Here is a 14,551-nt window from a genome sequence, read left to right as displayed (position 1 = left end):
TAAGGACATTATATATATATATATATATATTTCATGTGAATGAACTAAGATCGAGGAGAACGAAGAGATACGCAGACATTGTTATTATTCTTATGTATGTTCAAGTGAAGGGTTTGACTTGAACCGGATGAAAAAAAAAAAAATTTAGAAAAAGGACAGAAGAAAGGAGAGAAAGAGAGAGAGAGAGAGAGAGAGCATTTTAAAGCTATTTTTAGACTTTTCTTTTCGATAGAAAGAATTGTTTCCTTTTCTAATTTTTTCTTTTTTGCTTTCTTTTTTTTTCTCTTTCAAATATTCTTCCTTTTTGTTATATTAAATATTACTTTTGCGTTAATTATAAAAAATGAAATAAATAAGTAAAACAAAGGGGAGAGAACGAGAGAGAGAGAGAGAGAGAGAGAGAGAAAGAGAGAATTTTTTTTATATTACTTATAAACTTTTTTTATAAACTTTTCGTTAAAAAAAAATTTTTTTATTCCCCCTAACTCTCACTCTTCTCTAACAATTAATTAATTTTTTTCTTCTCCCCAATTTTTTCCTTTTTTATTCTTTTTTCAAGTTCTTCATTTTATTTAAAATAATTCCACTTGATATTCCACACCGAAAATCAGAATCATTGCCATAATCGTTATTAAACAGTCTTAGAACAGCTGGCACGCGAACGATAATACCGCTATTTCAATGTATTTTTGTTATACACATATACATACACATATAGATATATTGATATGCGTGTAAATAGATCTGTATAAATGTATATACATTTATATGTGTGCTAAGTCGAACGTTAGGATGCGTTGCAAATCGTTACGCAAAAGAGTTTTTCGTACGATTTAAGATCGCTTTGTGACGACAACAGTACGAACGTGACGATATATATATATATGTATTTGTATGTGTATGCACGCGCGCGCGGGCGCGATCGTGTATGTATATATATATACATATATATATGCATACGTATACGTGATGGTGTTGCACCGATTATGTTCATGTGATGTTGGTATAAAAAAGATATAGTAGAGTATTAGTATTAGTATTAGTATTAGTATTAGTTTAGTAGCGGAAGTTTGATAGTAATAGTAATAGTAATAGTATAGTAGTAGTAGTAGTAGTAGTAGTAGTAGTAATAGTAGTGGTAGTGTACGGGTATATCAATGATATGCCAGGAGAATACTACTGTGTTCGCCTAATGCTCTCTTCAGCCCTCAGTTCAACGCAGTCCGCAGACATCGACGGCCGATTCGTCGTCAGCAACAGCCATTCTGTCTTTCACGTGTTCCTCCTTTATACAATTATCTTGTGTTTTTCTAGTTTAAATTTATTTATTTATTTGCTTGTTCATTTACTCTCCATTGACAAAAAAAAAAAAAATATATATATATATATGTACTTATACATATAGAAAAAAAGAGGGAGAGAGGGAGAGAAAAAGAAGAAGAAGACAAAAAAAAAGAACAAAAAAAGACATTTACATGTCACGTTTTTTTTTTTTCTCTTTTCTTACGTATTTTGCATTTTCTTTTTCGTTTCTTTTTCCTTTTTTTTTTTTTTGAATTAACAAAATTTCTTTCATTATCAAATTAATTCGAATGTAATTCTTAAGAAGATATGTAAGAAATATTTATATTATCTTAAAGTGCAACGATCTGCGAGGGTGTTTTATTTGTTTGTTTATTTGTTTGTTTGTTTGTTTGTATATATATATATATATATATATATATATATATATATATATATATATATATATATGTGAAAAAGTTTATTAATATCATTTGAAACGAATGAAATGGGTGAGTATTAAAGTATAAATTCTATCAGTTACTTTGTTAAATTATAGTGTTAATATTATTTATATACACTTTTATATACTTTTTTTTTATTTTAATTCACACACACAGAGACACATACACACATATAGACAAACAAACACACATACATACGAATATATATATATATATATATATATATATGTACATACATAGAGGCACTTTCGAAATGTATTTTATTTTTATTTTATTATATTAATATTAAAAAATATTTTACATACTTACGTACATATATACAGATATATATGTATATATTCACATACACGTACATTTTACAGAGTTAATTTGAGTTGTTTAGTTTGTTGTTGTAAAGAACGATAGTAAGAAAGATAAACTTCCTGTTTGATAAGCCTCCAAGTGATATATGCTCTTCAAATTTCTCTCTCTCTCTCTCTCTCTTTCTTTCTCTTTCTTCTTCATTTCTTTTCTCTAACGTTTCTTGAAACGACAGGAAGGAGAGGGTAGGTGGGTGGGGAGTTAAAGAACAAAATAAAAGAGAGATCATTAATAGGAACTATGTCAGAGGTTGAAAGTCATTGATAAAAAGAAAGAAAGACAGGAAGAGAGAGAGAAAGAAAGAGAAAATGGTTGATTATTATATAAACGTCAAAACGAATGTTTTTATTCGATAAATGTAAAGTTACGATTACGTTAAAACTTTTTTAATTATGTTCATTATTCATCGAAAAAGAGGAAACATGAACACGAGAAAAAGAGAGAGAGGGAGAGAGAGAGAGAGAGAAGATTGGATATAGTAAAATATCTTAATCAATGAAAATCGATTATTACCTTCAAGGACAAAGTTTTATCTATCGGAAGTGTTCATTTTTTTTTTTTTTTTTTTTTTTTTTAACAAAAAATATTCATTTGATACAAATGAAAATAAAAAAAGAAAAAGGAGAACAAAGAAATGAAATAGAATTACTTAATACTCTATATTGTATCAGTGCATGTACATTTTGTACATATATATATTTATATACATATATATATTTATATGTTGTTTAGATTTTATTTCATTCCACTCGAATGAAATTTATTACCTTCTGTTTGTTCTTTTTTTTTCTGTTTTTTAATTTATAAAATAGTATACATTATATTTTATATAATATAATTATAGTAATATATATGTGATATATATATATATATATATATATATATATATATATATATTATTGTTTATTTTAATTTAATAATATTTTTGTTATATTATATTACCAATCTGATTTTTTATATTGATACTAAAAAAAAAAAGGAAAAAAGAAGAACGAACGAAAAGAAACAAAAAAAAAAAAAAAAAAAAAAAGAGGAAACAAGAAAAATTCAAATCATCGAGGAGTAAAAAAATCTTCCTTTGCGTTTTCTTTTTTTTTCTTCTTTCCCTTTTTTCCTTCGAAGTATATTACAAAAAATATATATATATATATATAAAAAAGGAAAAATAAAAAGAAAAAAAGAAGAAAACAAGAACAAGTAGTATCGTGACGTAATTCCTAAAGTGGATAAATCGTCTTCTTCATCTTTTCCACATCGTTCTTAATACCTTAATTAAGTTCGCCGTACGTGTTCCGTACGTTTTGTGCTTAACTCGATGCAAGACAGAAAGAAAAGTTTAATATGAAATGAAAAGAAATGAAAATAAATATTAGAACGAACGATAATAATAGAAATTTGTTATTTAATATATATTAGTTATTGACTTGGTTATTTGATTAAACGAATATCTTTTTATTTCGCGCGTGGAACTCTTAATAGACTTTAATTAATGATTGCATCTTTGTCTTTCTCTCTCTCTCTCTCTCTCTCTCTCTCTCTCTCAACCCTCTTTCTCTTTCTTTCTTATTCTCTCTCTTTTCCTCTTGATCTTTAACTACTTCATTAAATCAAGTGACTCACGACAACTTACGGAATTCAACACTTCTGTGTATTCTTGTGGAAAAATTTAACTGAGAAATTTCATTCTTTTCTCTGAAAAAAAAAAAAAAATATATATATATATATATATATATATATGTATGTATATATGTATGTATATATTTAAATTAAGTTTAACGATATAAATCAAATGAAAGTAATTATTATTTCAATATATAATATTTATATGCTATATTAAATATTAAATATATTGTTATATTTTATTACACTTATATAAATTAATGATATATTTATAATATATTAAATATATTATTAATATAGTATATACACGTATATAATAATGTATTATTTAGTATATATCATTATAAGAATATAAAATGTTTTATATTACGATATATTATTTTTTTTTTTTTTCTTTTTTTTTTTTTTAATGTAATAATATTCACACATAAAAGAATATTACAGATTACGGATAATCGATTTGTTAATCATTATTTATTATATATGAAATATAAGAATGAGAGAGTGAGATAGAAAAAGAGAAAAGGAGAAAGAGAGAAAATAAAAATAGATAGAAAGAAAATGTATTTTTTATGAATCTGAAAATTTCAACGAACTGCCCTTATACGAGAAAGCGTTTATACTCCCTCAAGGTAGAGGGTTGTGGCTGAATTAAGTCGTGGGTAGTAAGGGATGATTCATCCCTTCATCGAAAGAAAACGCGAATCGATATCAAAACGTGCTCTGTCTCTCTCTCTCTCTCTCTCTCTCTCTCTCTCTCTTTTTCTCTCTTTCTCTTCCCCCCTTTCGTTCTACTCTTTTCTCGTCTAGGACACGTGTCCTGAGAATGACCTTCGTCAAGGTTAATACTCTTTGTCAATCGCAATAAAGTAAAGCGTATATATAAAATAAAAAAAATTTATATAACAAACAATTAAGCCAACGTTTCATTATTCGTACTCGAAATCTTTATCGCGAAATCTAAATTCGTTGAAATTATATAAATATTATTTTTTCATGCGATTTAAATTAATCTCAATTGATATAATTATATGGAATTAAATGTTATGGAAAAAAAAAAAAAAAAAAAAAAAAAAAAGAGAAAAAAGAACAGAAAAGAAAGAAGTATAATTCCTTAATACAATATTAATAATTTTTAAACAATTTATTTACTTATTTATTTATTTATTTATTTATTTATTTATTTATTTATTTAAATTTCTTAATACTTGTATATTTTGATTTTTGAACAGAAATCACGAGGGACTTATCATCGATTTATAAATAATTAAGGATTGAATTGAATTAATTTAAAGGCATAAAGAGAATATGGAAGAAGATATATTATTATTATGAGCAACGTTGTTAGATTGACGATTTTAATTTTGATAACAACATTGACTTATATGAAGGCATTGACGATTGTCAATCATCATACCGACGACGAATATGTACTCGAGCATGAAGTCCTTTACGAGGATGCGATCAACGAAGCAAAAAAACTCGAGATTTATCCTGGTAAAATAATCATTTAAATGATCAACAAATTTATTTTAATACCATATAACGCGTTTATCTACATATCTATGTAAATCTATTTGTATACATGTACATTTACGTATATATATATATATATGTGTGTGTGTGTGTGTGTGTATGTTTATGCATTTACATTGTAATGTTCTCTAGTCTCTCGTAGAAATGTAGTACGAGTTAAACAATTTTGATATGGTTTTAAACTTGGATACGTTTGTTTATCATATCTAACTAAAAATAACTCTCCTTTTGATCTGATCGATTGAGAACAATGAAAGATCGGAAGAAACGAATGCACTCGAATAGGATTGACTTTAGGATAAGTGTATTGTTCTTATTTTGGATATAACATAGTCGAGATGAAACGTGGACTATGTTAATATACATACATATGTAATGTACATAATGGCGGCGACTGACGGGTTCTTTGCTTTACTTGAACGATCACCTTGTTCTCGATCTCTACGTTATATACATACTTAGATCACTTTGAACGACGTCAATGTCTAACACACCTTTTATTTATCTTCTCTTTTTTTTTTCCTTTTTTTTCTTTTCTTCTTTTTCTTTTTTTTCTTTTTTTTTTTTTTACTTGGATCACGTTGATAATATTTGTAAAAGTTTAATAACGTTCAATCAAAATAATCTCTCTCGATTGGATTATTTTATGTCACGGTTTATTATTATTTCAGGTCCAATACCAGGATGTAAACATTGCACCAATTCAGAGATAACCTATTGCAAGAATGGAAGCGTCATTAATGATCATTGCTGTTGCGACGGTAGTTACAATAGTAAGTTTATTTATATATATATATATATATATATATATATATATATATATATATTGCAATGATTAATAAAATTATTATTTTTTTCTTTTTTTTTTTTTTTAGTGGACATACTTATTTCTCGGTCTTATTTTTGTGTAACAATTTTTCCTTTTTTTTTTCTCTCTCTCTCTCTTTCTTCTCTTGATTTTCTTTTTTTTTTCTTTCTTTCTTTCTTTCATTCTTTACAATCTCTTATCAAAGTTCGTTCGGAACAAACTCAACCCTGTATTAATTCCACTTTATATATATATATATATATATATATTTTTTTTTTCTTTTTTTTTACAAAATTTATACAGAATTTATGTTTCATCTAAGATTATTTTTTTTCTCATAATACTTATTCATGTATTTGTAATATCATATTTATATAAGGTGTGCACATATACACACGCATACACACACATACATACACACAGCGATAAAGAACATAGTTTTCTTTTTCTTTTTTTTTTTTTTTTTTTTTTTAATTACGATCTCTCTCTCGTTTATATATATATATGATTCGCGAGATAACAAAAGCGTTAGAAAAACGATAGTCTCATTCAGACGATAGTTCGTGCGTGAAAAATGAATGTCCTCGTATGCGAGCGATCCTTTTTACGTGTGCGCATAGTAATAAAAAAAGAAAAGAAAAAAAAAAGAAAGAATAATAATCGAATCGTTCCTAATGTCGACTTCTAATTCGTCTTTATGACAGGGCATTAGATCCCATTACAATAATAACGATCGGCGACGTATTTGCCGTAAGTATAACAAAAAACAAAAACAGAAAAAAAAAAAGAAAAAAAAAAAGAAAAAATCATTTAGCTCGCCAGACTTTGCGCACAACTTTGATTTCAACTTAAATCTAAATGGAAAATAATGTCCGATCTATTAGTTTTTCGATGAATTGAAAGGTGAGAAAGATGAAAGATGAAAAGAAAAAAGAAAGGAAAAAAAAAAAAACAAAACAGAAAAAAAGAAAAATAAAAAAGAACGAACACGATACAAATGCGATTTAATAATTGAAATGGACATTTCAATTAAATCATTTGTTAATCAATTAATATATTCAATTAAAGACATTTGTAATTGCAATTTGTTTCCTTCGAGAATCCAAATATACGATTCTAATAATGATAAATAGAAGATCGTTCTTATGGATTATAGAAATCGCTAATCGAACGGGTTAAAGACATCGAAGGAATGATTTAATAAAAAAAAAAAAAAAAAAAAAAAAAAGAGAAAAAGACAAAAATTATTTAAGCAAGCTCACCAGAAGCCATTATTCGACTTTAGCCGGTAGTAACAATGAAATCGCGTTGCTGCACGTACGAAGTGCACGTACGCAGAATACATAAAATCCTTTTAACCATTCGATCGATCGTGAATCGATCGTTTAGTTCGTTACTTTCTGCATGTTACCTTAAAGACATTGTTGACCGGTCACAGGAGTATACTCGTGTTCGTTTAATGTACATGCAATTTCTTTTTATGCACGTGTGTGTGTGTGTGTGTGTGCGCGCGCGCGCGCGCGCATATGCGTAATTTTATTTCAAGTATAAAATCGTTTCAATCGTTGTTACAAGTATTGGTTATATTGGCCAATAGCATTCGATTAAATTTCTTTTTTTTTTTTTTTTTTTTTATTATTCACGTTTATTATTTTTTATTTAATAATAATGGATAACAAAGTTCGATAGATTAAATTATTATTTAATTATATTATTTAATATGTAATAATATTAAAATTTCTAATACATGTAATAATGTAATAATTATTACTCATTACATATGAGAAATAATAAATAATTTGACAAATTCGCGCCTCTTTTCGATTTTCTTTTTCTTTTTATTTATTTATTTTATTTTATTTTATTTTATTTTATTTTATTTTTTTTTATTTTTTTTTCCTTTCTTCCTTAATGTATGAATTTTATTTTTAAAATGACAATGGAAAAGAGAAAGGTCAAGAATTTTTCCCAATGGAAAAATCTGTCATGACAGATCGTATTAAAGGATAATTTATATTATTTTATTTTTATTTTGAAAATCAGCTGATTAGTATGTTAATATTGTAAACGTCAGAATTGTTAATTTGACAGGCACATGAAAATATTTTATTTATTTATTTTATATATATATATATTATTATTATTATTATTATTATTATTAATGAATGAATTGTATTATTTTACTTGTTTAGCTTAATTTTGTCTATCTTGTCACGTTTTTTTCCTCCTTTTTGAGGTAATACACGATAATGTAAATTAACGTAAAGAAACAACACAGGAAGTATTTTTTTTTTTTGTTATCTCTTTAAGAAAATTAACGATAGACACACATCAGATACTAAACCGGTTGTTGATTATGACTATTTTACTTGCATGATGTAAAAGTTTATTATTCGGATATAAGTTTATTTGAAAGTCCATTAAAATCATCTATTCAAAATTTCTTTTAAATATATATATATATATAAATTATTATACTTTTATTATTCTTTTATGTTTTATTTTTATTGTTATTATATTATTTTTTTTTTAAGTTTATATATATATATATATATATATATAAATTCTATTATGTGAACAATCGTGATTAATAGTATGAAATATGTATGTAATATATATGTCTATTTCGTGGTTTGTTAGTTCGTAAATTTTCCATTGTTTCAGAAGTGTTCCCCTTCGTTGAACACACTTGTCGCGTGGGACCAGAAGAATGCAAAGTAGAGGCTGGAGATTGTGCAGAGTATACAAGATTACGTGAATGTTGTTGTCACTCTTATTTGGCTTCTGTGTGTAAGTTAAAGAAAGAAAGAAATATATATATATATATATATATATATATTTCTTTCTTATATATATATATATTTCTGATATATTTCCATTATTTTATCAATATTACATATATATATATTATCATATATTATACGATATTATACTATACTATACTATACAGTAATTGATATACTGATAATAATAACAATAACGTAATGGTATAGTATAGTATAATACAGTATAGCAAATAATATATTATACTATTTAATATATTTAAATTAATAATAATATAATAGAATAGTATAATTATTGTTTAATAATTATATTATTTAATAGTAGTTATTATATTAATACAGAGAGAGATAGAGAGTATAATTTATATTTTGATTTATCAATTGTTCATAAATTATTTGATGAACAATTTGTATATACCATAATTGTATCCGATTATTTTTCTTCTTCTATTTCTTTTTTTTCTTCTTTTTTTTTTTTTTTTGATTTTTTTTGTTTTTATTTTCATTCCAGGGAAATATTTAGCGACTGGCGTAGGATCTCGCAATGATGCAAATTTAACAATGTTCCTGATTACATTAGCAATGGTGCTCGGATTATACTTAACGTAATATACGATTATTATAAATCTTACCAAATATTTTGTACAGTAAGGATTATACTCCTTAATAAATTATTTTTACATCGATCAATAATATTCAGTTGACAGATGGATGAGTCTCTTCGTTTGTTCGTTCATTTTTCTTTTCTTTTCAATTTTATATATATATATATATATATATCAAAGGAAGCAAAGTAAAAAATTAAAAAAAAAAAAAGAACCAAGAAGGCAAAGAATGAATTTTTCAATTATTTTAATATATACACAAACAGCAGTTTTAAGCAGTTCGATTAAACGTAATCATTATTTATTTATTATTATGATTATTTAATGACGTTCGAATTTGAACGAAAGATAAATTTAATAATTTATCATTATGAAATCCTTTGAGAAATTTTAATGATGACGACAAATAACAAAAATAATTAGCCAGACGTATATAAACGATTAGAATTTTAAAGATAATGATAAAGTATGGATGAAGGAAAGGATAAAAAAAAAAAAAAAAAAAAAAAAGAAAAAAAAAGAAAAGAAAAGAAGAAAAAAAAAAGAAAGAACTCTGGGATTAAATTTAATGACGACACGCGAACCTTCTTTTTCCTTTTTCTTCTCCTTCTGTTTACGTCACAATTTATATTGTCTCTCTGCTTACTTCCTCTCGTAAAATAAAATTGACGACGATTTCAAAGGGAAAAAGAGAAAGAAAAAGAGAGAGAGAGAGAGAGAGAGAGAGACTTTGATATAAAGAATTGTAATCGATTAGCGGCGTTGTTTAATTCACACATGCACACACACACACGCACACACTAATGTACATTCACGAGCTCATTCACACGAGAATTATTACATTATCCATTTTGCATATTTCTTTGTTTTTCATTTATCTTTTTTTATTAACGTCATATGTTCATGTATCAATCAAGAATGTTAATTAGAATTGAATGTGTGCGTAAGGATTCGTATGTCGATGGAACAAACAAATCGTCAGAATTTTACACTTTTAGTGAATGGATAAAAAGGTCAATGTGATAATATGCTAATATTGACGAACTTTCTATCTTGATGAACGTCCATTGTGCCTACTTTCGTTTTTGTCCTGGAAAAAAAAAAAAAAAAGAAGAACACGGAAGAAAAAAAAATAATAAATTGAATTTATCTGTATGATGTTTAGAGACAAATTTAATTGGCGATTAATAACGTCTAATAATATTCAAAAGAATTTTATTCATATAAATTTTTTTTTCTACTTTCGTTTACTTTTCGTTTTGTAATTTATCATTAAGTATTATATATATATATATATACATATATATATGATTCTACTTATCTACTCGTTCATCTTGCTTGTGTATATGCGAAGACGTCAGTGAGATCAAGCCATATAACCAGTTTCAACTAACGGACTCCGTGAATACTTTTGATACCACCATAAGGTATCTCAGATATACGTGGTTGAATAATCTCATGTAGTTTCACGAAAACGATCGACGATTTCATTTCGTTCCTTCGAAAAACTTTGTTGTGTTTGTTATACTAATTGAGAAGATCTATGGGACGACATAGAATGAATCTTTTCGTGGCTTTATTTGTGATATTTATCCTTCGTAACAACGTATTGGGTGTATCAAGTAAGTCGTATAATTCATTATATCATAAATATAATTTATATTATTCAATGATTATATTAATATAAATTAAAAAGAAATATTATTAAATAATAGAATTAATACGCTTTAATTTATTTATTAATATTGTAGGAATAATGTGTAATAGCATATATTGCGTTTAGATTATAAGATCAATTTTGTAAAAAAAGAAAAATATTTGCCCCTAGATGTAGATAACCCGAACGACAGTAGTGACGTGTCGGATGATCAATCATCAGGGGCTAAGTTTTTCTACACCCCGGAACCTCGAGCTGATATTCGCCAGTATTACGATGTACCATCGGTCGGTAACATTTACCGACCGTACCCTTCAATCGATAAGTAAGTATACTGTTTTTGTTTTATCGAACGAGTTTCCATTTCATTTCTTATATCTACGATATAGTTGGTCAATGTACGCGCTCTTATTTTCGATATATTCGAATGATTTTTTTTCTCTTTTTTTTCTTTTTTTTTTTCAGAAGAAAGTGTCCGCTATGCGATAGCTCCATATATCCCTATTGCAGTGAGAAATTGTTACATGATGCTTGCTGTTGCACAAATCCTTACATCGAAGAATTGCCATATCAGTGCAAATTGGCTGATTGTCGATTTTTACATGCCAACAGTTGCAGAGAACATCGACTTATAGCGAATTGTTGTTGCAGCGACGATTATCGTTCCCTATTGAAAACTTTCGCGACGAAGACATCGTCCTTGTCCTCGTCGTAGTTTTATCCAAGAAAAAGAACGAAGAAAATTAAGCGGAAATATCTAAATAGAACTTTCTACATCATCATTTTCTTCTTCGTCTTCTTCTTTCTTGCCAAAGTTCATCGTGCAAATGAACGCTTCTTCATGCGACGTAAAAGAAAACTGGGTCAATGAAATCGTGACAAGGGCTGCTTGATTATTAATTATCCGAGTCAATTAATCTTAAATTGCATTCAATAAAATTACACTTGGATAAAAATGTTCTTGCTTGTTCTCATTATTTTATCACGACCGATAACAGACAATCTTCATTTATTATTATCATTTCTTATTTCTCTCCACCTCATCCTTTCACTTCTCAATATATTTTTCTTATTTACTTTTTGTTACTTTCTTCTTCTTCTCTCTCTCTCTCTCTCTCTCTCTTTTCTTTTGTTTTTTTTTCTTAAGCAAAAAAAAAAAAATAAATAAATAAATAAATAAATAAATAAATATATAAATAAATAATAATTAATTAAGTTAAGAAGACGATTGATTAGCGTGATTATGAGTAACAATAGAGAAACGATTAGTGAAAGACAAGTCGATCTAACTCTCTCACCCTTTTCTTTTTTCTTTTTTTTTTTTATATATATATATATATATATATATATATTTCTTTCGTCGAGGAATAAAATAAAAATAAAATTAAAAGAGATAAAAGAAAAAAAGAAAAGACTTCGAAAAGAAGAGAGAGAGAGAGAGAGAGGGGGTGTGGAGGGGGAGAGAAAAGGAAAAAAGAAAAAAAGAAAAAAGAAAAGAAAGAAAAAAACGTAAAAAGATAAAGAAAGAGGGACAGCCAGATTCGAAAATAGAGCAGACCCAAGCCCCCTTATTCTTTATCTCGGGGGGTAAGCGATCTACCAAGGTAGCGAAGGTCACAGTCAAGGTCGTACACGTGTCGTCGTTGGGCCGAAATGGGTGGTCCTTTATCGTGGCCCCCACGTGCACCCCCACTTCTCTGAACTGAACTTCTACGCGGCTTTAACCGGCGTAGACACATTAGAATGTCAGACTGTTTATAGAAGCAGCAACGAGATGCATTTAAGTGTTGTATACCAACTGCATAATAATAATATATATATATATATATATATATATATATATATATATATATTTTACTAGAATCTCTTCGATGTGACAATAATATTAATTATAAAATAATTCTAATTAATTATAATTATAATATAATATAGTTCTCTCTCTCTCTCTCTTTATATATATACATATATATATATCGTTCTCTCTTAAACATTCATTCACACTCTCTTTGCACACACACACACGCAACAGAGACATATATAGCTATATAGATAGTTGCAACAGTGTTGCTGATTTCAATAATCAAACAAAACATGATTTTTTTTTTGGTCTTTTTTTGTTCGTTTTTTTTTTCTTTTTTTTTTTTTTCTTTTTTTTCTTAATTATCTCCGCTACGTTATAGACAGAGAGACACAGAGAAAGAGAGAGAGAGAGAGAGAGAGAGAGAGAGTGAGTTTGTATGTCATTTTATCACAATTTTTTTTTTATTTGTCGTTTCTTCTCTCTTGTCTTTTTCTTTTTTTCTTTTTCTCTTCTTGCTTCCCTCTCTCTCTCTCTCTCTCTCTCTCTCTCTCCTTCTCTCTCCCTTTTTTCATTCTTTATTTCTTTCTTAAACGTTATCAGAAGATTTTTTAGTTGTTGAAAGAGATAAATATTTTCGTGAGCAAGTTCAAAGAATTTCGTTTGATTTTTAAGTTTTACTCGTGTCTTTTATAAATATATAATAAATATAAATAAAAAAAAAAAAAAATATATATATATATATGTATATGTATGTATGTATGTATGTATGTATGTACGTAAGCAAGAGGGTTTGCCTTTGAAGCTCAAAGTCAAGGTCACGCACGTGTCGTAGGGCGGAGCACAATCTGGGCCCCGTTGGCTTCTATAATAAAATATTTCTGTCTTCTTCTGTCTTACTCCCACTACTTCTCTGACTCTCTCTCTCTCTCTCTGCCTCTCTTTTTTTTATTCTCGATCTTTCTCATTCGATGGACGATGATTTTAGATGGAATAAGTTTCAAGAGAAAACGCAATACACGTCCATGTAAATTTCATTTTTATCATAAATTAGCCTAACTATGACGAAAGATCGTAAACGTATTACATACGTATATATCTCATATAATGGAATTTACACGATCTAACATCTTTAATAACTTAGAAGTCATTATTTGATTCATCTATATATATATACATATATATATATATATGTACGTATGTATGTACTATTTCTCATGTTCAATATTTATACTAAAATAATTCATTCTATTCCGTGTTATCTCTAAATGGCCATGAGGAATAGAAATATACCTCTTTAAAATAAATCTAAATTATTCGTTTCGATAATTTTTCTATGTATTATATAAAAGAAAAAAAAATATATATATATATATATATATATATATATTACATTTACATTACATTATATATTATCTTAGTTATATATTACACATACTTAACAATAATTCATTTTACTTTGTTTCTTTTTCTTTATTTTTTTTTTTTTATCTCGCGGGAGGTTCTCGTAACAACCGATACGATAGGTTTAACATCAAATTCGACCTGAATATTCTTGAGATACATATGTACTATATACATAAATATATATATATATATATATACATAAACACATATTACATGTTACATACATTTATAT

At 26.8% G+C, this 14,551-nt stretch overlaps 2 protein-coding genes across 3 annotated transcripts; both read left to right on the top strand.

The window, feature by feature from the left end:
• The first annotated feature begins 1,724 nt into the window (after positions 1-1,724).
• Positions 1,725-9,538, top strand: LOC124957053. Its single transcript, XM_047513683.1, has 5 exons — positions 1,725-1,793; positions 4,958-5,222; positions 5,933-6,034; positions 8,734-8,859; positions 9,364-9,538. The coding sequence occupies exons 2-5, from the start codon at positions 5,057-5,059 to the stop codon at positions 9,459-9,461; spliced, it is 492 nt and encodes a 163-aa protein (XP_047369639.1). The 5' UTR covers positions 1,725-1,793; positions 4,958-5,056; the 3' UTR covers positions 9,462-9,538.
• A 133-nt stretch (positions 9,539-9,671) lies between these two features.
• On the top strand, positions 9,672-12,098 carry LOC124957054. 2 transcript variants are annotated; one of them, XM_047513685.1, is made up of 3 exons: positions 9,672-11,079; positions 11,286-11,439; positions 11,583-12,098. In XM_047513685.1, the coding sequence occupies exons 1-3, from the start codon at positions 11,001-11,003 to the stop codon at positions 11,827-11,829; spliced, it is 480 nt and encodes a 159-aa protein (XP_047369641.1). In that variant the 5' UTR covers positions 9,672-11,000; the 3' UTR covers positions 11,830-12,098. The 2 variants fall into 2 exon arrangements, with proteins under 2 accessions (XP_047369641.1, XP_047369640.1); XM_047513684.1 differs by having other exon boundaries at positions 9,673-11,079; positions 11,580-12,098.
• The last annotated feature ends 2,453 nt before the right edge of the window (positions 12,099-14,551 follow it).

The sequence above is a fragment of the Vespa velutina genome, chromosome 24, assembly GCF_912470025.1.
Source record: "Vespa velutina chromosome 24, iVesVel2.1, whole genome shotgun sequence".
In the NCBI taxonomy this organism is placed as follows: Eukaryota; Metazoa; Arthropoda; class Insecta; order Hymenoptera; family Vespidae; genus Vespa; species Vespa velutina.
This window is presented reverse-complemented; position numbering and strand designations above follow the sequence as displayed.